Consider the following 26,083-nt stretch of genomic DNA (forward strand, 5'->3'; position numbering starts at 1 on the left):
AAGAGGGCAGGAAAGGGGTGTGGCGTTGCCTGCTGGGAGTTGTAGTCCCAGCTCGGCCAGCCGCGAGCCCCTTCTCCAGAACTGAGACTACGAATCCCAGCAAGAACCGCGAGGGACAGGCTTTCCGGTCTGGTTTCTGACGTCTTCCCCCGCCACTGAATCGGAAGTTCTCGGCTGCAGTTGCGTGGAAATGGGCACCGGTGGGCGGAGTGGGTTACGGCCAGGCAAGGGAAACACAGAAGGGGTGGCCGCGGGCAAGGGGAACACGGATGGGGTTGCAGCAGCTCCCACTGCTGCCTCGGCCTCCTGCCAGTACAGGTGCATCGAATGCAACCAAGAGGCCAAGGAGTTGTACCGAGACTATAACCACGGAGTGCTGAAGATAACCATCTGCGTGAGTTGTCAGGTGTGGGGTGTCCGTGGGAAGAAAATGGCGCGTTGGGATTTGGGGACCATGAGAGGCAAGGGATCTGTATATCAGCTTTTTAGGGCAGTAAAGACCAACGAGTCTCAGGGTCCTCTAGCATAGTCCTCAGTTCCATACTTGACATTCCTGTCCGGGATCAGTGGAGCCTTTATGTGGTTACCTATAGTGTTAAAGGACTCACCCTGTAGCGGTTTTCTCGTACCCGTCATGTTTGCTGGTGAGACCTAACGCGGCGAACGGATCCTCGAACGGATCCTCGAACGGAGATGGATGTAGACATTGTGCTGAGAGACTTAAAGATTGGATTATGTTGACATTCGAGTTCACGCCCAAACTCTAGTGTTTAGCCATCTCCCTTTCGTAGATGAATGTTATCATCCTTACGGTCCATACCCGTATTAAATTTTCCTGGAATACTTTATTTCAGGTTTCATCCTTTGTGGTTATTGAATGTACAGTATGTGTTGTGTGCAGAGCACTAAGTTTGACGTTGGTGATACAAAATCCAAAAATGATGAAGTAAAAATTTTGCTTTCAAGGTGTTCATAGTCTATAGAGAATGATTTAATGTTTTGAAGGTCACAAAATCGGAGGTTCTCTTTGGGGTATTAGTAAAGAACCTGCCACATAATAGGCAGTCAATATGTTTTTGTCCCATTTCTGTTCTCCTGATGATTTTCTAATAATAATCCTCCTTAGAAAAACATGGTCTGTAGTAGTATATAAGGGAGTAGACAAAGTGTGAACGGGTACCTATTTAATCTGTTGCCAACTGACATAATCGCTGTTCCTCTCAAGTGGTTTCCCTCACTTGGCAAAATTTCAACCCTGGTTAAATCCAACCTGTTGTCTGATCTGTCTCCTCATCCTGGCAGCTGTACTTCAACTGAGGAAAAAAACACCTAAATTCATGACCACTAACCTCATGTAGCCCTTGATGCCATCTGGCCATCACATTACAGTTCACTGATCCATTCACGTTCCCACTCTGATAAACCATCCTCACAAACCTTCTCTCTCCTTAGGTTTCCCACATATGCTTCCCTGCTTTGATTTAAAAAAGAGAGAGAGAGAGAACTTCCACAAGCTTTGCAACCACATAAACCCAGTACTAGCACCCGTTATTCAGATGCTCTTTCTTCCCTCCTTTTAGAATGGATGAACTGTCCATACCCCTGTCTAAAACCAGCGTGCACTTGTGCCCTAGATCCATCCATCCTCTTCCATTTACTTAGGGACACCTCTGCAGCAATACTCTTCTGCTCTCTACTGGATCGTCCCTACCAATATATGTACCAGTCTTTCTTTAATTTAAAAAACACACACACTCGGGCGCCTGGGTGGCTCAGTTGGTTAAGCAACTGCCTTCAGCTCAGGTTACGATCCTGGAGTCCCTGGATCGAGTCCCGCATCGGGCTCCCTGCTCGGCAGGGAATCTGCTTCTCCCTCTGACCCTCCCCCCTCTCATGTGCTCTCTCTCTCTCTCTCTCAAATAAATAAATAAAATCTTAAAAAAAAAACACACACTCTTCACCTCACTTCCTCCTTTAGCTCCTCCTCTTTTTTCCCTTCCCTTTGACAGCAAAGTCCTTTAAGAGGTATTTATACTTGCTATCTTTATTTCCTTTGCTACTTTCTCTTGAAACTACTTCAGACCCACTCTCTTCCCACCCACCATTTCACTAGAAACTGTTCTTATGATCACGATCACTGACTTCTACTTTGCTACATCCAATAGTCCATTCTCAGTGAACTGTCAGCAGCATTTGACCTTAGTACTTCCCTCTGGAAACACTGTGTGCACTTGCCAGGACACCAGACTCTTACATACAGTTTTCTCATCTTACTGACTGTTCTTCTCAGTCTCATTTCTGGTTCTGCCTCACCTGCCTTGCCTCTTAACCATGGAGTACCCTAAGATCTTGGGCCTCTGTCTACACACTCTCCTTTGAAGAGCTCATTCTGCTTCCTGGCTTTAAATTCCATCTAAACTTTGACAATTCCCAAATTTGAACCTCCAGCCTGAACCTCTTCCTTGAATTCCGCAGTGTCCGCAAATGTCCAACTACCTACTTGACTTCTCCAGTCGGATTTTTGTAGTTAGGTCAGACTTTCACAGTTAATGGCAACTCGTCCATTTTAATTCCTAAGACCAAAAAACCTTGGAGTCAGCCTTGATTCCTCTTTCTCCCATATTCCTTATTCATTTGCTTGGCAGATCCTGCTAGCTCTGTCTTCAGTTCATGTTTAGAATCCACTGCTTTTCACCACCTCTACAACCAAGACCCATGCTGTCATCATGTCTCACCTGGATGATTTTCCTAACTCTTATCCCTGCACCTCTTCAGCCTCCTTACCCGGCCGCCAAACTGTGGCTTTTAAAATTAAGTAGATTATGTCATTCCTTTTCTCAAACCTTCCAGTGTTTTTCCATCTCACTCAAGAGTTAAGGCCAAAATCCTCGCACTGGCTGTAAGGCCTGTGTGGTCTCCTGGTACTCGTCCCTTACTCTTCTGCAGCGCCATTGCCTCCTGAATGTTCTTAAACCAGACGAGTTCCTCCCTCAGGGCCTCTGCACTATGCATGGAATGCTCTTCTGGCAGGTGTCTGAAATAGCTAATTCCCTCACCTCTTTCAATTATTGTTATTTTTAACATCGCAGAGAGGCCCAGTCTGACCACCCTATTACAAATTGTGATTCTCCCTCCCAAGTCTGGTATACCTTATCACCTCCTCCTGCTTTAGCTTTCCCATAGCACCTATCATCTTGGAATATTCTCTACAATTGACTTGTCATTTATTGCCTGTCTGCTCCCACTGGAATATAAGCTACACAAGGACACAGTGTCTGTAGAATGTATCCATTAATAGAGCTGGCCCACCCAGGACAGTGCCTGACACATAGGAAGTACACGAGAAATATTTGCTGAATGAATGAACCATTTCTAGGTTTTTAGATGCTCATATCATTGGCCATTCTGGTGGCTTTGTGAGTTATATGTCATCTAAACTTAATGACTTCTGGACTGGCCCAATTAAATGATCTGTCTTCAAGATGACAACCACATAACTGTGAATATAGTCTTTTGTCCAGAGTAAAGCTGTAACTGTCTCTGCAGTTTAGTTAGTGATCTTTAATGATATAAATTAATCTTTTTTTTTTAATTATTGGTCTTAAACTAACAAAATCCTTTTCCTAATAATCAGATGCTGGCTTCTCTAGAATTGTATTTGGAATATTGCATGGTGGTACAGTACGTTATTGTTCACAGTCATTCCCTGAGGACATAGAGTGTATAATATCCTCATTTTTATCATGGTGATGTATAGTAATATGCATAATGGCATTATTTAGGAAAAATCATTTCATTGATGCTAGACTCTGAAAATTAAATTGTAAAATAATTAATTTTTTAAAGGCTCTCCCAAGTCATGAGAGTAAAAAGTTTTTAGATGCCAGGCTATTTGTTCTGAAAAAATGGCCAAAGTTTCTATAAGCTGGTAACTCATTCATACTTTGGTCTCTTAGCTGCTGTATTTGGAGTCAGCAGCATACTCAGCCTGATCTCCTCCCCGTATTTCTCAGCCTAATCTCCCTTCTCTTTCTCTTTGCTCATCCTGTTTTTCCACTGCCATGCCTCCCCACTTGCCCCTCTGGGTTTCCCTAATTTTCCTCCATGTAATGGAAGCATGTCCCTTGCTTTTAGCCACTCCCTCTCCTTCAGCTTTTCACGGTTTATTATAATTATGTTTAAAGATATAGTACTTTTGATATCCTATAGTGCCTGGACTCTTTTATGTGCTCAGATATTTCATAAATTCATCGTGGTAACAAAACAAGATTCCTTTGAGATTCTCCTAAATTTTAAGTCTGTTCAGTGCTACAGTATTCTGTGGATGCTGGATCAAAGATGAATAAGACAGTATCCTGCCCTTGAGGAGCTTAAAGTCTAGGGGGTTCCACTTTCAAGATGGGTGTTTGCTGGGTTGCCTGGGTGGCTCAGTCGGTTAAGCGCCTACCTTCAGCTCAGGTCATGACCTCAGACTCCTCCTTGCTCAGCGGGGAGCTCTCTGCTTGCTTCTCCCTCTGCTTGGGCATACTTTCTTTCTCTCTGACAAATAAATAAATACAACCTTAAAAAAAAAAAGATACATGTTTGCTTATTGTGGAGCTAAAATGAAACAGATTTGAGAATCCATGGGGAAGGGCAGGGCCCTGGAGATGATGGGGAGGAAGAAGCAAGAATATTCACAAAATATTGGCCAGTTTATATTCTAAAAGAGATGTGATTCACTAGAGAACTGGAGAACATAACAGCAGAAAGTCATTCCTATCCATGGTGAGATAGAGGTGGTGGAAGTGTTTGAGTTTCCAGGGTGTGCATTGTCCCCATGCTGTAAGGGTTTCCTAGAGGACAACTTTCTCTTTCAGGATATTTGTCTACTAAGTAGTAAATGGAATGGAACAGTTTTTCCAAAATCAGAAAACATATCTAAATGTAGCCATCTGCCACTAAGATGTTTTACTATGTTTGTTTGTTTTGTGTGTGTATGGTTTCCCTCCTTACATTCAAGGTGAAGGAAGCACTCAAAGGAAAAGCAAATAATAGAAGCAGAACAAGGAAAAATTAGGCTGAAGCTGATAGGGAGGGGACCAGCAGACTCTAATGAATTCTCGATGTTTATAAAAATACTCAGAGTGCTAGAAAGGGAAGGCATAGCACATGAAATAGCACCTTCTATTTGCGCTCATGTCACTGTGTATTCATTCCACTAAAGCACTTACAGTAGCAGGCTTATTCATCTTCCTCTTCTAAACTATAAGGTCCTGGAGGATAGAGACTTATGTCTCAAAGTGAATATCCAGCACCTCGGAAGTGCCTGGTCCATAGAAATGGCTAAGCAAAGAGGGCTGTTCTAATGAATGTTGGAGCCACCCCAAACACATTGGTCAGTCAAGTGACTGCGGAGTGCCATGTCCGCGGGTGCTGGTTAGGCCTACCTCCTTCTAAAAATTGTCCAAATCCTGGCGTAGACTTACAAGGTCTGAAGATGGGTTTTAGGGAACTTTTAAAAGGACAAAGACAAGACCCTTGGCCAGCCAGCAGTTTCATTTTACAATGAAGTAGCATCTCTGGTGCTGCAGTGGTTTGTAGGGAGGAAGTGTTTTCCACACAGGTAGCACAGGGAAGGTGTCTAAGAAACAGCTCTTTGTCATGAACATAGGATTTCTGAATCTGCGGCTTCTGTTTAGACCCCAGCTTACTCTTTGCCCAGCTGAAAAACTGCAAAATTATTAACCTCTTATGCCTCAGTTTATTAGGTGGATTTAAATTTCAGTTAATAGCACATCTCCCTTCATTGGTTCCCTTGATGACTCAAAAACATACCCATTTCTTGTAAATGACATGAATGAAGTGGAGAAACTCTTAAGTTGGAAGTGATTTTTTCATTCCATTTGGAGTGCAGGGTTAATACTCGTCTGCGCACTTCATTTTCTTCCCTAGGGCTTTGCTGTAATTAAAAGGCCATCCCAGTATGTTTGTGTATCCATCACTTCTGGTTCCATTTTATCTTCTCAAAATTTCAAAATGTTCGAATTGTAGACATTAGAATAGTAGCCTTGATTCAACTTTGTAACTAAAACTCTTTCAAATGTCACATTTCTGATGAGCTTGTTCTTGTACACCTGTGTTTTATATGTTCTAATGGTGTTGGGATTTGGTAACATTGTAATCACGTGTCCAAAAAAAGGGCAATTTCACAGGAGTCACGGAGAGCCTTGCTTCAGGTAACCTAGAACCAAGCTGACCAACCCACTTCCTTACATACAGCTCGGGATCCTCCAGTGTCTTCACTGTCACAGAGAAAGACCATTTTCTTTCCACAGTCTCCATGTTATCGGATGAAAAAAAAACAAAACAAGTTTCTCTTAGTATCTGCCACCCCCGGATTGTTGACACTGTGCCACGCTCTTTACCTGCTTTTAGCTCTCAGAAACTTTGGGTGCGGGGGTTACTCCTCTGAACCCCTTTCTCCAAATCACGTTTCAAAAACCACAAAGTTGGTGGCTGTCTAGCCAGCAGGGAACAATTTCTCAATAAAAGTACATTATAAATTTATTTATTTATCTTATAACTCCTACAAATTGAAAGTAGAATTTTCTGGGATACAAAATCAGTCTTTAAATCCAATGTCTTTTTAGATTCTTACATATGAGATTAAAAGATTACTATCTCTCTGTTACAGGGATTTAAGTCCCCTGGTTAGCTTTCTGTAAAAGACCAACCCTAAGGGCCCTCGTTGGCAACCCTGTCAGGACCCCTCTAACTCTTGAGAGCTTTTTCTGTATCTTCACTTAATAAACTTCTATCGCTTTACTTAAAAAAAAAAAAAAAAAAAAGATTACTGTCTCTCACCTAGACGATTATAGTCATTTCTGAAACCACGGCTTCTATAGGTGAACATTTTGTGTCTGAAGAAAAGTTAATTTAAATAAATGCTAATATGTCCTTATTGCCATACAAGTCCAAAATAGACTCTGCTGGTTTGAAATCCTTTAAGATTTCAGAATGTATAAATTTGCTTGTTTTAACATTATCTCACGTTATTTCAGAAATCTTGCCAGAAACCTGTGGACAAATATATCGAGTATGATCCTGTTATCATCTTGATTAACGCTATTTTATGCAAAGCCCAGGCCTACAGACATATTCTTTTCAATACTAAAATAAACGTAAGTTGTAATAATTTCTTTACTTTCTAATTTTACTCGATGATGCTTTTGCACTTTTAAAGAACAATAATTTTGACCAGAATTAAAGAACATTATTTAGGGGCACCTGGGTGGCTCAGTCGTTAGACGTCTGCCTTCGGCTCAGGTCATGGTCCCAGGGTCCTGGGATAGAGCCCCGCATCGGGCTCCCTGCTTGGTGGGAGGCCTGCTTCTCCCTCTCCCACTCCCCATGCTTGTGTTCCCTCTCTTGCTGTGTCTCTCTCTGTCAAATAAATAAATAAACTCAAAAAAAAAAAAAACATTATTTTTAAAAGAAATTCTAGGGGCGCCTGGGTGGCTCAGTTGGTTGGACGTCTGCCTTCAGCTCAGGTCGTGATCCTGGGGTCCTGGGATCAAGCCCCTCATCGGGCTCCCTGCTCAGTGAAGGGCCTGCTTCTCCCTCTCCCTCTGCTGCTCCCCCTGCTTGTGCTTTCTCTTGCTCGCTCTCCGGCTCTCTGTCAAATCAATAAATAAAATCTTTAAAGAAGAGAAGAAAAGAAAAAAATTCTAATAAGTATGGGTCTTTTATCTCAAGAATGTAAAAAAAAAAAAAATGTCTGGAAGTTTCTAGAAATAACAATCATTAATAAACAAGGTTCACAATGTTCAGTGAATATTTAAGAATATGCTTACTGGGAGGAAACTGACAAGCCATAATCTGGATTGCCTTTTAGTAGGTTACCTTTTAAAAAAGACATCGATTATTTCTAACAATAAAATTAAATATATCCAGGTAGGGAGAGAATTACACCTAGAAGAAGTAAGCAAACGTTAAAAGAGAAATATTTTCAGTTTATTGCATTTTATATTCTGAGGGAATCCCTCCCCTCCACCTCCCAAGTTAAATAACTAGGGCAGTTTTTAAATTGCTAGAGCGTTAATTCCCAAATTTTGGAACACAATAGAATCTCATGGGGGAGAGGGAGGGGATGGCAGTTAATCCTTCCAAGCGAGGCCTCACCCAGAATCAAATCAGAATCTTTGGGAATGGGTTCAGGCATCAGTGTTTCTTAAAACTCCCCAGGTAGGGGCCCCTGGGTGGCTTAGTCGTTAAGTGTCTGCCTTCGGCTCGGGTCATGATCCCAGGGTCCTTGGGATCGAGTCCTGCATCGGGCTCCCTGCTCAGCGGGAAGCCTGCTTCTCCCTCTCCCACTCCCCCTGCTTGTGTTCCTGCTCTCACTGTCTCTCTCTGTCAAATAAATAAATAAAATTTAAAACAAAAAAACAAAAAACAAAAAACTCCCCAGGTAATTCCAGAGTGGGGCCAACTAGAAGAAGCTCAAGCCCACACTGATACCTATTCCTGGACTGCATTGTATTTGCACACTTTCTTTTCCCCACTTTCTACTGACATAGAAAGGCCAACCCATAGAGTATGTATTTTTTTTATTTTTTAATTTTCAAAGGTTTTATTTATCTATTTGAGAGAGAGAGAGCACACATGCTGGGGGTGGGAGCTGGGAGCAGAGCCTGCCTAATGCAGGGCTCAGATCCCATGACCCTGAAATCATGACCTGAGCCGAAACCAAGAGTCCAACGCCCCAACTAACTGAGCCATCCAGGAGCCCCAGTAGAGTAATGTATTTTAAAAAGTCAATTCTTGGGGCTCCTGGGTGGCTCAGTTGGTTCAGTGTCTGACTCTTGATAGCCCCTCAGGTCTTGATCTCAGGGTTGTGAGTTTAAGCCCCATGTTGAGCTCCATGCTGGGCATGGAGCCTACTTAAAAATAAAAAAATAAAAAGCCGATTTTTGTTGCCTGGTATTTTCTTTTTTGCCAAAATTTCAGACTCTTTAAAATTGCAGGGGATTTTCTACCTTTTAATTGCTGTCTTCAATATATGAATTTATACTCATCTGGCAAAGGGCCATTTTTTAAAAAATTTATGTTCAGACTAATAGTTTCCTATGAAGTATGATGGAATCTTCAGGTTAAATCTGTTCTCATGGCTGCTTCCACCTATCCCTGAGTCACATAAATTCTGTGCCTGATTCTGTTCTGATTCAGGACAGATGCCGAAAATATAGTGAAGGGTGAACTGCTGTTTAAAGCAGTGTTTTTTGGGCGCCTGGGTGGCTCAGTCGTTAAGGGTCTGCCTTAGGCTCGGGTCATGACCCCAGGGTCCTGGGATTGGGCCCTGCATCGGGCTCCCTGCTCGGTGGGGAGCCTGCTTCTCCCTCTCCCACTCCCCCTGCTTGTGTTCCTGCTCTCGCTGTGTCTCTCTCTGTCAAATAAATAAAGTCTTAAAAAACAAAAAAAAAAAAGCAGTGTTTCTTAACTAGGGGTATACATCAGAATCCTCCTTCCCCCAGAACTGTTTCAAAATTACATGTCTAGGATTACTTCCAATGATCCGGGATCAGGATTGGGGCCTAGACATTTGCAGGCTGAAAAATCTCCCCTGTGATTCTGATGGATGTTGCTGACAAAGAACCACTGGTTTACAGACAACACAATGACACTCTTAACTCGGCAGTTCTGAATTTGAAAATCTATGAAGTGGGAGCCTCTTCAAAACGACAGATACTTAGCTATGTCTGTGCCTATTTGGTATTATGTATAATTGTTTCTTTACCCAATGAATGGCATTGTCTTTTTGACTCCCAGATGCATGGAAAACTCTGCATATTTTGTTTGCTTTGTGAAGCATACCTGAGATGGTGGCAGCTTCAAGATTCAAACCAGAACACTGATCCTAACGACTTCATCAGATATGCCAAGGAATGGGATTTCTATAGAATGTTCACAATTGCCTCTCTAGGTAGGAAGAAGCCGTGCTTTCTATTCTTAGTGAACTAGTAACCACTATTCTGATTAAAAGTGAGGTGGGTGGTCTTAATCATTGCTAAGAGGAGGGGGTTAATACAGGACTTGAGACTAAATGTTCAGCTGTGTCACCAACCTGCTAGGTGAGTTTGTCTAAATTAGCTGCTTTCTTTTTTATTTGTTGCCACACATATGTTACGGAAATGGTTATATTTAGCAGATTAGAGAGTTTCATAAAATTATCTTGAGGCATAATATTTTGGGTTTTTTTGTTGTTTTAATTTTATTTATTTATTTGACAGAGACACAGCGAGAGAGGGAATACAAGCAGGGGGAGTGGGAGAGGGAGAAGCAGGCCACCTGGGCGCCTGGGTGGCTCAGTTGGTTGAGCGACTGCCTTCGGCTCAGGTCATGATCCTGGAGTCCTGGGATCGAGTCCCACATCGGGCTCCCTGCTCAGCGGGGAGTCTGCTTCTCCCTCTGACGCTCTTCCCTCTCGTGCTCTCTATCTCTCATTCTCTCTCTCTCAAATAAATAAATAAAATCTTTAAAAAAGAAAAAAAAAGAGAAAGCAGGCCACCCGCAGAGCAGGGAGCCTGACGTGGGACTCGATCCCAGGACCCCATGACCACGACCCGAGCCGAAGGCAGATGCCCAACGACTGAGCCACCCAGGCGCCCCGAGGCATAATATTGTTGATAAAATTCCTCAATTTAATTTCTCAGTTGTCCAATTTAAAGATTATGTAGGTCCCATCTTCATTGAAACAGATGGATAATTGCCAGACATTATCCAATGTATTATGCTAATTGCATTGAACTAATGCAATCTGTTTACTAGGGAATACTTCTTATTTATCTACTACATACAGGAAAAGTGGCTACTGCCCCAAAATTCCTTCAGTTCCAGAATTGCTTTTCTTCAGAATTCGAGTTTTTGACGTAGGTCAGAATTGTATTAATTTCTGTGACTATTTTCTTATTTTCTGTCTTCCATGTTTCTCTGCTTCTAAACTCTTTGATTATAAAGAAATATTATTATAATAATATCAAGTCTCCAGTTCACTGCGGTGTCGGATTTCTGGACTATGTCGTCTTTTGTCCCATTTTCTTCTCAGTCTGCCGTCACTCCCTTGGTCCCCTCATGCAGGTCTGAGGTTCTAAAATGTTTATGCTGGGGTGCCTGGCTGGCTTAGTTGGTAGAGCAAGTGACTGTAGATCTCTCGAGGTTATGAGTTCCAGCCCCACGTTGGGTGTAGAGATTACTTAAAAATAAAATCTTTTTAAAAATAAGTAAATAGGGGCGCCTGGGTGGCTCAGTCATTAAGCGTCTGCCTTCGGCTCAGGTCATGATCCCAGGGTCCTGGGATGGAGTCCCACATCGGGCTCTCTGCTCAGCGGGAAGTCTGCTTCTCCCTCTCCCACTCCCCCTGCTTGTGTTCCTGCTCTTGCTGTCTCTCTCTCTGTCAAATACATAAATAAAATCTTTAAAAATAAATAAATAAATAAAATTTATATGCTAAGAATTCCCAAACCTACATAATAATATAAAAAACATCCTTGAAGGGGTGCCGGGGTGGCTCAGTCAGTTAGGCAACTGCCTTCGGCTCAGGTCATGATCCCAGAGTCCTGGGATCGAGTTCCGCATCAGGCTCCCTGCTCAGCAGCGGAGTCTGCTTCTCCCACCCTCCCCCTGCTCATGCTATCTCTCTCGCTCACTCTTTCTTTTTCAAATAAATAAATAAGAATCTTAAAAAAAAAATCCTTGAAAACATTGCCTAAGCCAAGAATGAGAACCTGATATAAATTTAAGCTTTAAAGCAAAGGCTTTTAAAATTTCTAAGAGTAAGCTCTTTTATGTCCATAATTCTTAATATGAAAAATAAACCAGGCTTATTTCCAAAGTTTGGAATTACTGTAGCACCTACTCTATAGTGGATATTTTGATACTCAAATCAGAAATCTTTTTCTACTGTTACTTAACTTTTTTATCCAGTATTAGGTGATGAACCCCTAAAATAGCTTATAGAAAATGTGTTACATAAATACAGCATTTTATAATTTAAACATTGCTTTTGGGGCTCCTGGGTGGCTCAGTTGGTTAAGTGACTGCCTTCGGCTCAGGTCATGATCCTGGAGTCCCAGGATCGAGTCCCCCATCGGGCATCGGGCTCCCTGTTCAGCAGGGAGTCTGCTTCTCCCTCTGACCCTCCCCCCTCTCATGCTCTCTCTCTCTCTCTCTCTCTCTCTCTCTTATTCTCTCCCTCAAATAAATAAAATCTTAAAAAAAAATAAACACTGCTTTTACAGTTTTATGAACTTAATGTTCGCAACCATCCTCTTTGGTAGGTAGGTTGGCATTCTCCCCTATGTATGGCTGGGGAAGCATAAAAGTACTTGGAAGGCAGGTGATTTCCCCAAAGTCCCTTAGCCAGTTAATGTCAGCACAGAGACGGGTGGCTCTCTGGGCTACCCACGCAGTGTTTCTCCATACAGCACTCTGTAGGCAGGTAGCTGGTCCTGCTGAGCCCATCGGATCCGTGAACGCCTCAGGAGTAGAGGCTCCATGATACCTGCCTTGTGAAAGACTGTGCAGAGCCCAAGGGCTGGTGCAGGTGCGTAAATCTCTCGAGTTCTGAGTTAGAAAGATGTGGAGGTTAACTGGTCCGCCCCTCCGTCCAGTACAAGAAATTCTTCTCTCAGTTCTGCGAGGTGGTCTAGCTTTGTTTGAATATCTGCAATGACAGGAGAAAACCCACTATTGTTAGATCGTTCTTGTTGTTAAGGAGTTCTTTGTTGCTGTTATTAAAATTATTTTTGTCCAAATGGCAGGCTGTAAGATCTGCCTATTTGAGCAGATCCCTACAGTTGACAAGTCCTCGAGTTACTTTGCAGGGAGATGGGGTGTCTCCCCTGAGGGATATATCAAATGTCATATAGGTCAACCATCCAAAATTATTTTTACTGATTCTAATCACCTGTGTTTGGAATCTTTTTAATTTGGCTCTATTTGGTTATACAACATTTTAGGAAAAATACAGTTGTCTCTCCTATAATTTAATATATGTGTTCCAGGAAAAACCTGATTCTGCAGAAACCTGAATAACACAGCTTATGAGGAAAAATAAAATTAGGGACAGACCCCTCAAAACATATGCTGCTGGGTAATCAGAAGACTAACAATCTTAATAAACATAATATCACAGTTGAAAAAAATGTTAAATTCCTAGTTAAAGGGAACAGAACAGACTGTGCTCTGTCCTGTGGACCCAGTGGAACTGTGGCTTCTTCTGGTCTGGACTCAGTCTGTGAATCCTTTCTGGAAGGATACGGAATAGTACTCAGAAAGTTTGTTGAAATGAGTAAGGGAAGTTTTAAAATTAGGTAACAGTATTCAAAATTTGTAGATAATAGGCAAGAAATAGCGGGAGACTGAACAAAGAAAACATTTTCGCATGTAATTTTTAGGGTGGGTCCCAGCTTTCAGACTTAAAAATTTCCTCCGTGCTCCTGTTTTATTCTTTCTTTTTTTTTTTTTTAAAGATTTTTTTATTTTTGGGCGCCTGGGTGGCTCAGTTGGTTAAGCAACTGCCTTCAGCTCAGGTCATGATCCCGGAGTCCCGGGATCGAGTCCCACATCGGGCTCCCTGCTCAGCAGGGAGTCTGCTTCTCCCTCTGACCCTCTTCCCTCTCGTGCTCTCTCTCTCATTCTCTCTCTCTCAAATAAACAAATAAAATTTAAAAAAAAAAAGATTTTTTTATTTTTATTTATTCATGCGAGACAGAGAGAGAGAGAGAGAGAGAGAGGCAGAGGGAGAAACAGGCTCCCAAGGAGCAGGGACCCGATGCGGGACTCGATCCCAGGACTCCGGGATCATGACCTGAGCTGAAGGCAGACGCTTAACCATCTGAGCCACCCAGGTGCCCTGTTTTATTCTTTCTGTGGAGATCTGGAATGCTGAAGCTGTTTAAAGAGAACCTTACCGGGCGCCTGGGGGGCTCAGTCGGTTGGGCGACTGCCTTCGGCTCAGGTCGTGATCCTGGAGTCCCTGGATCGAGTCCCGCATCGGGCTCCGTGCTCGGCGGGGCGTCTGCTTCTCCCTCTGACCCTCCCCCCTCTCATGTGCTCCCTCTCTCTCATTCTCTCTCTCAAATAAATAAATAAAATCTTTTAAAAATAAATAAATAAATAAAATAAACAGAACCTTACTTCCTAGAAAGAACTTCCGAGAGCTGATAATTACAGTTCTCACGGACTTACTTTTACTTCAATGGGCCATGAAATACTTCATGAAAAAATTGCTGAAATATGCTTCTGCAATCACACCAGCAGGATTTGACACAAAAGGCAGGGGCTTATTTATTTAAAAAAAAATAAAAGGGAGGGGGATAAAGAAAATTTGATCTTGATGAAGCAGTTCTAATGAAGTCAGCTGGTAAGTTGTATTTTGGAATTGTGGTTTCTTTGTTTTTAGAGAGAGATGGTTTGGATAGAGACATTCATATCTGTTTTTCATTCTCTCCTTAGAACAAACTGCCTTTTTTATTGGCATTTTTACTTTCCTGTGGGTAGAACGACCGATGACAGCGAAAAAAAAACCCAACTTCATTTTGCTGCTGAAAGCATTATTATTATCTAGCTATGGAAAACTCTTGCTGATTCCAGCTGTCATTTGGGAGCATGACTACACACCCCTGTGCCTCCGACTCATTAAAGTATTTGTCCTTACATCAAATTTTCAGGCAATTAGAGGTATGCTTATCTTTTATTCTGTCTTCTCAGCCTCCAACCCACATACAAGCTTAAAGCCTTGTTTCTCCAACTCCGTCTTATGAACCCTGTTAAACACTGGAATTCTCCATAGAATCACAACAACACCTGACGTTCCTCTAGTACCTTATACATAGCACATAGTCCGTATTTGCTCAGATTAACGACATAGTAGTTTTTAGTTTTCGGAATGCTTTCATGTGCATTATCTCAGTCCTGGGAGGTTGGTAGGGCAGTCCCGATTACCCCCACTTTGTGCATGACCTGTCCAGATGTCCACGGCCTGGCACTCGTCAAGGCAGGAAGCACAGTTTCTGCTATACCAACAAAGGGAGGAGCAGCCCTATGGGTCTTCATTTTTCCCATCCATTGTGAGAAGGGTTATTTTAAATGAGCCTCCTAACTGATAACGTTTTATCGAAATGCTTATCATCTTGTAAACTGTAAAACTGAGAAAGCTCCATTTTTTTCCTGCTAACCTCTTTATAACCTTAGAATCCAATTTTTTTATTTTCTCCTTCCATATTCATGGAAATCTGTGTCTTTATTTCAGGAGGAGAAGCTTAGTGTTTTTGTTATAAGCACATGCTGTGTTTCTCTTCAGAGATGAAAATGGAGAAGGTAGCAGCCCAGATGAATAAGAACGAATAGAGATTCTCTAAAAAACAGCTTTGCAGAACAATTCCATTCATAATGCCACAGAATTTACATGCCATTATCACCTAATGAAACTCTTACGAACTTATGAGTTGCCTTTTCCTTTTCAGTGACCCTGAACATCAACCGAAAGCTCTCCTTTCTGGCCATCTTGAGTGGTTTACTGATGGAAAGCACCATGGTCTACTTCTTCCAGAGGATGGAATGGGATGTGGGAAGTGATTGTGCCATCTATAAATCCCAAGACTTTTGAAGAGGTACAGAAGCCTCTCGGTGTTCACACATTCAGACAGGCATCCTCCTCAAACGAGACAAATGCCGTCATAAAATAAGGAGATGCCCTTCCATGACCCCTCCCCCCCAGCCCCTGATTGTCCCCGGGTCACTCCATCCCCCTCGAGGACTGTAGTGTGCATCTCAGGGTCCTTGTCACCCTCAGGGACATCCACATCTGTGTTTTGTTGCTTCTAGAGGCCCTGTTCTCCACTTCTCTAATAGCTGCACCCCACACCCCTTGTACGGAGACCCCAGGCTCTGAATTCTCTCCCCCCCGCCACCATCCCCTCTCTGGGCTGCCTTTGCACCTCCAGTGCCTTGACCCCCACTTCAGGCCTGCCTTGCCTCTCTTTTTAGCGCACCTGCAAATGTAGGCAGCTGCCAATTCATCGCCATTAGTCCCTTGAAACTGCTTCTTGCCCTCCTGCCAGATGTGCCTTCTTAGAGCCATTTGGGTGAGTCTCCATCTGTGTTCCCTGAGCCCAGCGCTGCGTGTGCACAGAGCCTCGGCTGGCCCTCGGTGTTGCTCCTCTGCCTTCGTGGTCACCTCCAGGGAACCTCCCATCACATGGTCCTGGAACCTTCCCCACGCTCCTTCCTCCCAGGTCTGCCCTCACTTTGTTGAGAGTCAGGCCCATCACAGAGTCCTTGAACTTCTTCCTTCTTCAATCCAGAACTGCTTTGGTCGCCTGTCTTCTTTCCTCCTTCTGTCCCTCCTGGCCCGGACTTGTGCCCCTCTTCCTATCTGTAAGTGTCCTGCCCCCCTCTGGTCACAGTCAGACTCCTGGCCCGCAGCCTGTGGCGGCTGTAGGGTCGGGGAGCAGCCTCGGAGGCTGGGTTGTGGGGTGCAGGTGACGAAGGCACAGAAGCAGCAGGGAAACAGCCCAGCTCCGAACCTTCTCCACCTCTGCTCGCTCCTCAGTCCTGTGGCCTCAGTCTCCCCTCGTGCTGGGTCAGTGCTCCTCCCTTCCAGGTCTTCAGACACTGCTCCTCCACTACCCGCTCCACCGCACTGGCTCCTTCCCCTTGGCAAAATACACACACGGTTCTCTGTTCCAGAACAATTGGTCTCGGCCTGTTTCTTCACCACCTTCCCTCTTTGTGAAACATACTTTCTCCCACGGTCTCCTGAATCTGCACTCCTAAAAATCAGGGGGAAGCCGGTTGCCAGCTCTTCGCCAGAGTCCTCCCCCCTCAGCCCCTCCTTCTGAAACAGTCTGCCCGTGCTGGCAGGTCGGTCTGTTTGCAGACTTCCCAGCCCGTCCCCGGACTCGTCCTCGGCGCTCCCCTTCCCTCCTGCTGCTCACACGCTCAGCGGTGGCAGTGCCCATGGCCCGGCCCGTTCCTTCTCCCGGGGCTCAGGCCGCCCGGACCCAGCAGCTCCAGCTCGCCCCGCGCCCGGCCGCCGCGCCCTTCCACCACCTCCCCGCCTGTCGACCCACCAAAACCCAATCCTTTCCTGATGCTTTTCTCTGGAAATGTCCCTTCTCACTCAGCCCCCAGGGCAGCCCTTGTTGTCTCCTGCCTAAAGGTTGGTAGCAGCCTCCTCACAGCCTTCCACCCACACACCGGTGCCACAGAAATCTTCAGCAAGCATCGCTTCTGGGCGTCCCTCCGAATTTTTCACCATTTCTTATTGCCAACACGGGAGTTTCTAGTCTCTTCCCGAAGAACGTCTTTAAGCTTTCTCTTCGCTTCCGTGTGGCCCTCGATAGTCCGTTCCTAAGTCCCTCTCCACAGGCATGTTCCTGCCCACGTCCTCTGCTACAGTCTCCTCTTCATCTCCAAATATGGCTTATGCTGTCCTCGGGGCCTCTCCTCCCCCTAACCAGGATACAGTCAGTCCTCTCTGCTTCTCCGTGGAAGGAACACTGTCCAAAACCTCGAGTCCGTGGCCTCGCTCCCACTGACTTGCCAGGGCCCAGCTCGACACCACAGCGCTTGTGTCCAGGACCTCCCGAGACTGCTGGGGCCTGACATTAGGCCCCGACGTCCACAGGCGCTTCTAGTTGTCAGGCTGTCCGTCGTCATTTCCGGTCAGGATAATAAGGTCACCTGTCTCTCACGACCATTTGAAAACCGTTCTCCTCCTTTATGTTACCTCATGTTTTCTATTGCCCTTGTCTTATATTCAGATCCCACGTGTTTATGCCTGACTCCCCCAGCCTGGTAAACAGAGACCGGGAGGTTATACGTGAGGAAATATGTATCTCCCACAGCACAGGGCCTGCCCTAGTAGATATTTGATGAATTCATTTTCAGCAGAATGTGCCACTCTAAATGCTTCTTTTATTATCCACAGTTGGATTCTTTATCATCTGTGGCATGACCAACTACATGCAAAAAAGAGAAGATATAAAATACAAGCTCCTTGTGTGTATTGAGCAAAATGAAGCAAAGATTTGGATACACTTTCTGAAAAAGAAAAGCGATGGTTATGGCATCGGAAACCCCAAAACTATCACGTGTCATCCCTCCCCCATATAAGAGACCACCAAACCATATATAGATACACACAGACATATGCAGAGACACAGATGCAAGGGCGCTGCCGTAGGGAGTGAGGTACGTCACAAGCAAAGACTCGGGCAACGCAGACCCCTTCAGGTAAGCATTGAACTGGAGGAGGAACGTGAACACATGACTCACACATAATAAAAGATCTATGTTTCCATTCCTTTGACATGTTTATATCTCTTTAATTTAAATGTTAGGTTATTGCTTGTAAATAATATATTTAAAATAGTATTTCGTGTTCCTACAACAACAGAAACATTGTTCTCTTAATAAAGTCAAAACAAACTGAGCTTTTGTTAATTTTTTGTAAATTTCCGTATTTTCTCCTATAACTAACTTACTCTTTGGAAATGGCTGATCCAAAAACAAACAACTAAAACCAGTGAATTGTACACTTGACAGGGGTGAATTCTATCTCAGTAAAGCCGATACTAGATAAATGGATAAGATAGCACCTCCCCCTTTTCTCTCTCCCCGTTTCACTTACTTGTTCTTTTTTAGTCGTCATGTACTTTTCATGCTGCAGGAATTACTGAGCACCTACTGTGTGTGTTGGACAGCATGGACACTGGGGAGCAGCCCTTAAAGTTTATGGAGCAGCGGGGCGCCTGGGGGGCGCAGTCAGCTGGGCATTCGAATCTGGATTTCGGCTCAGGTCATGGTCTCAGGGGCATGAGATCAAGCCCAACGTCGGGCTCTGTGCTGGGCGCGGATCCTGCTTAAGATTCTCTTTCTCCCTCCCTCTGCCCCTTCTCCCCACGCTCGCTCTCTCCTCTCTCTCTCCCCCCTACCTAAAATAAATCTGTAAAAGTTTACAGAGCAGTGATAGATTTGGAAACATGAGAAGGTGATGGCAGTACAGAGTGATAAGTCCTGTGAAGGGGTAACATGGGGATCTAGGGAGATGCAGAGTAGGAACACCTGTTCTCCTCTTAGAAGTCCAGAAGGACCTCCGACAGGAGGGGGAGAGGAGAGGAACTTTCCAGTATCCCCGGAGGGAGAATAACCACACATGCCAAGTCTTAGAGGGCAGAGAGTGTCACGTGTGTGTGCAGGGAACTGAACATCCCACCCAACTAGGTGGAGTGTGGACACTGGGAGTTTTAAAAATGATACCAGGAAGCCATGTAAAGTCGGATAATGAGGGGCCTCGGGAATTGTCACTTATCCCAAGGATCATGAAACCAACACGGAATGTTAGAAAGAAGGATCCAAAGTAAAAAAAAACCAACTGGAATGACATCGCAGAACAGCCACAGGATGGAGCCTGTAAAAGGCAAGGAAAGAGGGAGCAAAACATGGTTTAAAGGAGTACAACTGAAAAGAAAGAGTCATTTAAAAAACAAGTATTAAAGGGGCACTGGGGTGTCTCAGTCGGTGAAGAGTCTGCCTTCGGCTCAGGTTGCAATCCCAGGGTCCTGGGATAGAGCCCCATGTTAGAGGGTGGAGGGTCTCCCTCTCCTTCTCCCCTCATGCTGGCTCCCTCTCTCCCTCTCTCTCAAATAAATAAATGAAATCCTAAAAAAAAAAGTATTAGAAAAAATGACAATGTGATATGCTGATCACAGCTTCTCAAATCTTTTTTTTTTTTTTTAAAGATTTTATTTGACAGAGAGAGACAGTGAGAGAGGGAACACAAGCAGGGGCAGAGGCAGAGGGAGAAGCAGGCTTCCTGTGGAGCAGGCAGCCCAATGCGGGGCTCGATCCCAGGACCCTAGGATCATGACCTGAGCCGAAGGCAGACGCCTAACGACTGAGCCACCCAGGCGCCCCAGCTTCTCAAATCTTTGACCTGTCAACCCAGATAAGTGAGGATAAACACATCACCAATTTTTTACTTTATTTTTACTTATTAATTTTTAAGTAAGCTCCACGACCAGCGTGGAGCCCAACACAGGGCTTGAGCTCACGACCCTGAGATCATGATCTGAGCTGAGATCAAGAGTCCGATGCTCAACCAACTGAACCACTCATACCACTGATTTATTAATCCATACACAATACATCCCAGTCTTTCTTGAGCACCTTAAAAGTATGTGCTAATTTTTTTTTAAACAAGTATTAGAAACCTCTTTCCTTGGTATCTGTGAGCATGAGTCAGCTAAAGGCTGTGCAAGGTATGGTAGAGGAGGACTGAGAGGAAACCCACCTGATCCAACTCTGATCTTAAGAGTCCATTCAGCATGCTGTTTATTACATCAGGGTAGGACTCCAGGAACAGGGTGGAAAGGCTGCCCGAGGGTGCCCAGTAGGTGCACTTGAACAAATGATTAGTTCTCCCCCCTCCCCACACTCCACCCAACAGAGTTCATCTTTCCCTACATATTTTTCAACATTTCTTTATGAAAAATTTCAAAGATACAAAAAAGTTGCAAGGATTCTACAGTGAAAACCCATATACCAACGGCCTACATTTACAGTTGTTACATTTTTCCCTTCTTTTTAAAGTTTGTCTAAATACTGATTCCTGAGGCAGCAGAACTGCTGTCAGTTACACTGGGAAGTTACAAGGTAGCAGTGGTGCTTCTATGATTTACAAGCCCCACCCCTCCCGTGCGAAACTGAGATGTGGTCTAACAACAACTATAAAAGGTATTTGTATGAAAATCCACTGGAAGCTATAAAAAGTCACTTTCAGGGGCGCCTGGGGGGCTCAGTCGGTTAAGTGTCAGACTCCATTTCGGCTCAGGTCCTGGGATGGAGCCCCAGGTGGGGCTCCGTGCTCAGTGGGGAGTCTGCTTGAGATTCTCTCTCTGCCCCTCCCACTTTCAGATACCGCCACTTTCATTGGAAAGCATATGCACTCAAGCGATCGCAGAAAACCTGCTTCTACAGTCTGATCCGTGATGGTCACACCGTGGCTACTCTGACAGAGCCCACTGCTGGCCCTGGAGTTGGCAACGCCGCGCAGGACCAGAGCAGAATGCAGGACCAGAGGAGAGTGCACGATTCATGAGAGCACAATATGGACTAATAAGGCACCTGGAAAAGAGACAATTGGTCTTTGGTCAAAAGATTTGTATGCTGACTAACATAACATAATAAAATTAAAAAATATATATATATAAACATTTCAAACCAAAAAAAAAAAAAAAAAGGATTTCTACCAGAGTGTTTGAAGCCCTTTGAACTAAGTTAGGACAAAAACGTCACAGTGTATGTAAGAGCCAAAGGCATTTTTTTAAAAGATATTTACAAAACAAAAAGGCATCAATCAGAAAAGTTAAAGATATTTTTTAAATCACAGTCTTATATGAAGAAACTGAAGCTTGGAATTGGTAAAGGGATTTGCTCAAGGTCACACAAGCAGATAGTGACAAAAATGGGATTAAAACCTTGGCCTCTACTCCTAATCTAATGGAGGGGGAGGGGCACAGACCGAGGTTGGGGCTGTGTTGGTCTCTACCCCCATCTAACGCTGCAGCCTTGGGTCTACCCAACTTCTCTTGTTGAGAAAAGGGTAATTTACTGTTCTTCAAATACAGTTAGGAGTAGAGAACAAGAGAGGGGGGTTTTGTTTGTTTGTTTGTTTGTTTTAATACAGAACTCACATGAATAGGACTCGATTTAAATATTAGTCTTTTGTCTCCAAGGGAAGAAGCTATAGAAAGAAATGAGCATTTCACTGTAGGCTTTTCTCAGTGGAACAGCTGGGAGCCTTAAAGCTTGGCTTGTCTCTTTCTGGTATCTAACACATCTAGCCATAACCTTTCATTATAAAATTGGGAACACATTCTCAAGGGAAACGTTATTAACCTAAGACTAAATTTAAAATGTTCTCTGGCTCCTGAAGAGTCAACAGAGGAAAAGCACTGCAAATAAGCAAGAACCCCAGGACCCAAAACAGGATTCTATTTATTTATTCCTATTTGACAAATATTTATATATACTGCGAGCCAGGCACTATATATGACTTATATATGACTTCTTATATATATTATGTATATATATCTTTACTTTGAGCCAGGCACTATTTTAATGGCTTTCTAATTAATAAGTCATTTTATCCTTATATTAACCCTAGAAGATGCCCGTCAACTAAATTGGCTCTGGGAGCCCATCAGGAAATGTATCTGAATACGCTGGAAGCGTTAGCACAGTGTGTTCAGCCAGCAGTTGAATGATGATGTCCCGGCATGACACAGATAAATAGCAAAGGCAGGAAAGAACGTAACTGTGCCCAGACATTTGTGGTAGTTTCCTGCAGCTGCTGTAACAAATTAAGCTTGGTGGCTTAAAACAACACATTTATTCTCCCCCAAATCTAGAGGCACAAAGTCCAGAACTAGTTTCACTGGGTCCAAACCAAGGTGTTGGCAGGGCCATGCTCCCTCCAGAGGCTCCAGAGGGGACGGCATTCCTTGCCTCTTGCCTGACCCAGATTTTGGGGGGGCTGCTGCCATCCCAAGGCTTGTGGGTGCATCTCTCCAATCTCTCTTCCCACTCCGCATCACCGCCTCCTCTATGTGTGTCAAATCTCCTTCTGCTTCTCTCTTATAAGGACACGTGTGACAGCATTTAGGCCCCGCTTGGATACTCAAGGATAATCTGGTGATCTCAAGATCCTTCACTTAATCACCTTTTATCAAAGGCCTTTCAAAATTAAGTAATGTTTACAAGTTCCAGGGATGATATCTTTGGGCAAGATGTTTTGGGGGGGGCAGTTTTCAGCCTACCACAAAATCATCTGGCAAAGTACAGCCCCCGCCACCCAACACACACATACAAACACACACGCAAATACACTCACCATCCCAAATTTGAACAGGAGTCTCCCGTGAAATATAACCCTTTATCTGCAACCTCATCAAAGGGAAGGCAGATGTCAGAGCCCTACACGAAACTCTCCGAAAGGCACCTTGCAACACAGCTTCCTGGTTTTGGAGCTTCTACAGCAGAAACCCCATGATAGGTTGTGTGTGATGGAGGAGATCCCTGCATTAGGTTGAAATGGATCTATGTACCTCTCAAGAGTCCCTTGCAAACATTTAGAGTGCTCTTCGGACTCGTCCTCATATTTTCCAGAGGATACCTTGCTTGGACACACTTGGCAGGGAAACACCGAGGTAAACATCTGCTAGAGAGCTGAGCATTCACCCTCTACCCATGGCTTTAATTTGGATACAAGGTCAGAATCGGCCTCATTTGTGTTCCGCCAGCAAATAGGACGACTTGCACTTCTCACAGCAGGTGCTTCTTTTTTTTTATTTTTTTTATTTTTTTAAGATTTTATTTATTTATTTGAGAGAGAGAATGAGAGAGAGAGCACGAGAGGGGAGAGGGTCCGAGGGAGAAGCAGGCTTCCCGCCGAGCAGGGAGCCCGATGCGGGACCCGATCCCGGGACTCCAGGATCATGACCTGAGCCGAAGGCCGTCGCCCAACCGACTGAGCCCCCCAGGCGCCCTAGCAGGTGCTTCTTATGCTGATTTTATACCAGGCTGCCTCTTCTCTGTCCTGCTCTTGTGTTCCCTTGGTGTTGATTTCTAAACCCACTTTTAAAAAAAATTGCATTTTATTGTGTTGTGTGAATTTTTATAAAGCAGTTTTTGGAACAGAGGTGGTATATAAATCCTATCAACCCATTTAAGACAAGTAAGTGTATGACCAGGCACACATCTGTTCTAGACTGCGTCTCCTGCCCCCTGGGGTATGCTCCCCTTCTTTCTTCTACAGCAGAGGCAGATAAATGTAGCCTCCAGGTCTTCTGTCGGCCTCCTTCCAGTTTGAGGTCCCAGTACAATGGACATGCTTTGATAGGACTGGCTGAGCCTGGAGAGGTTTATTCATCAAGGAAAACAGTCATCTAGGGTGTGTCTGATAGAAGCTGGTTGAGAGGACTCAGTCAAGTGGCATATGACCACAGGGGGATTGGGTTGAACCTCTCTTCCCTGGCATTTCTGCCAGCAGGGCAAGTGGGGATCAGCCACAGAGAGGACTAGTGCCCGGTGGGGTGTGTTGCTGGCCTTGGCATGCCAGGAACACACTGCTCGGTGAGTCTGGGAAGCCCCATCCTCAATCTCCAAATTCATCTCCATCTAGATTCCCAGAGTTCTATGCAGAGCAGCACCCCAGACAAATGGGCAGGGTCACCAGCTTGCCCTTCAACCTCAACTCCCCATTGTTTTCCCACCCCTGTGAAATCCCTAGGCTTTCAAAGTGCTTTCTTATTTCTAACGCAAGGCCTCAGAGGCCGTCTTAATGGTCTCCCCTCTCATTCTTTCTCCTGGAGCCCCACTCTGGCATCTTATTACCATCCTGAGGGCAGGAGAAAGACAGGGAATGGAAGGTAAAGTGCTCTCTTCCCTAAAGTCCTGGAACAGAGCTGCACCCTCTGAGGGGAACTGGGACATGGCTTTGACCGATTTCTCATGCAAGTGCTCCTCCTACCCAAACCGGCCTTCCCAGTAACAGTGGTTTCTGTGTTCCTGTAGGACTTTCGTTAGAGATCCTCCATCCTGGAAACAGAACAGGAAGCAGGGAGGGAGGTCTCGGAGCTTCTGCCCGAGGTTGGCAATACATAATTCTCCAGATGGCACAACGTGTCCTTACTGACTTGCTTCACGCTTTCATTTTGCTAACATTGCTCAGCTAGTGTATTTAATAAAGGTTTTGCTCAACATTCTCCAGATACTCCATTTATGCACGTTCTTTGGGGAGACAGGAAACTAGTTATCTAGGGACCTGTCCTCAGTTGACTGCTAGCCAGAGAAGTCAGGTGGAAAGGTAATGCATTCTTATCACCGTTGGCCAGCACAAAGGCATCAGGCAGGCTATTGACATCTCCAAGCCCACCCTCACTCGGTGGTTGGAGGCCCACACGCTCCCACAGCATTTTCGCCCCGGGAAACCATGACCCAGGAGGTGCCATCTTTGTGACATAAGTTCTACCACCTCCATGGAGAATGGGCTCAAGACACATCTCTCCGAACTCAAAGTACAATCTTTTCACGAAGACAAGCAGACTAGACATGTTTGGGCTTCTATGTTTTCTCCAGACAGAAGGATGAAACTGAACTGCCACCTGGCCTGATGTTGGTTGCTAGAGAGCCTTTTGGTCTCCCATACACTTGGCGTATGTCCATGATCACGGGCTCTGAAAGAAGTCGGAGCAAGACCCAGTAGAAAGCGCTGCTCAATCCACTGTGGGATACTAATGCGCTGTGATGTGAGACTGAAGGCCACAGCGGATAATCTCCGCGATTTCACGCTATCTCAGCACCTGCTTGGGCCTGAAACATAAATGAAGCACAAACCACATCTCAGAACTCCAGCTCTGTCAGTTAGCCATGACCTTAGGCAAATCACTTGACCTGTGTTTTTATTTACAGAAATGGAAGTTTCATGAAAGCACACACGTGGTTATACATAAGTTTTTGGAGATCTTATGCCCTTCCATCCGCCTGCTCACTCCTCTTTTTGAAGAACTTATTCACCCTTCAGAGGTGCCTGGGTGGCTCAGTCGGTTAAGAGGCCGGCTCTGGATTTCGGCTCAGGTCACGATCTCAGGGTCGTGAGATCGAGCCCCATTTGGGCTCCACGCTCGGTGGGGAGTCTGCTTGAGATTCTCTCTCTCTTCCCCTCTGCTTCTCCCCAGCTCTCACACTCTCTGAAATCTTAAAAAAAAAAACCAACTTGTTCACCCTTCAAAACGAGCTCAGACGTCACCTCTGCCAACGTCCCCAGTGTTTGTTGAGTCTCCTAGGCCTCAGTGGCCCTAGCGCTGCCCTGATCACAACACAACCTCACATGTTGGGCTATGTGTGGAAATGGCATCTGCTAGAGGCTCTTCAGGTTCTGCAGGTTGTGTTCTCGGTGCCCGACTCAACGTGACCCAGACCAGCACTAAATAAATGTCAGCTGAATGAATGGCTTCACCCTAGGTTACAGAAAAATGGA

General features: G+C 44.7%; 1 protein-coding gene across 2 annotated transcripts; it reads left to right on the forward strand.

Moving 5' to 3' along the window:
- Window positions 1-136: 136 nt before the first annotated feature.
- Window positions 137-18,475, forward strand: ARV1 (ARV1 fatty acid homeostasis modulator). Of its 2 annotated transcripts, none has more exons than XM_028104554.2 (6): window positions 137-406; window positions 7,044-7,163; window positions 9,808-9,961; window positions 14,494-14,718; window positions 15,504-15,650; window positions 17,972-18,475. In XM_028104554.2, exons 1-5 carry the CDS (start codon window positions 191-193, stop codon window positions 15,644-15,646), a joined length of 858 nt encoding a protein of 285 aa, XP_027960355.1. In that variant the 5' UTR covers window positions 137-190; the 3' UTR covers window positions 15,647-15,650; window positions 17,972-18,475. The 2 variants fall into 2 exon arrangements, with proteins under 2 accessions (XP_027960355.1, XP_027960356.1); XM_028104555.2 differs by having other exon boundaries at window positions 137-394.
- The last annotated feature ends 7,608 nt before the right edge of the window (window positions 18,476-26,083 follow it).

Source organism: Eumetopias jubatus, unplaced genomic scaffold, assembly GCF_037043125.1.
Source record: "Eumetopias jubatus isolate StellerSeaLion01/CBP00866 unplaced genomic scaffold, mEumJub1_p1.0 scaffold_17, whole genome shotgun sequence".
In the NCBI taxonomy this organism is placed as follows: domain Eukaryota; kingdom Metazoa; phylum Chordata; class Mammalia; order Carnivora; family Otariidae; genus Eumetopias; species Eumetopias jubatus.

Excerpts from the sequence above, each read along its gene's own strand:
- ARV1 (XM_028104554.2), top strand. The coding sequence starts at position 191 with ATGGGCACCGGTGGGCGGAGTGGGTTACGGCCAGGCAAGGGAAACACA. Across the intron at positions 7,164-9,807 it reads TTTTCAATACTAAAATAAAC|ATGCATGGAAAACTCTGCAT; the intron begins GTAAGTTGTAAT and ends TTTGACTCCCAG. Across the intron at positions 9,962-14,493 it reads GTTCACAATTGCCTCTCTAG|AACAAACTGCCTTTTTTATT; the intron begins GTAGGAAGAAGC and ends TTCTCTCCTTAG.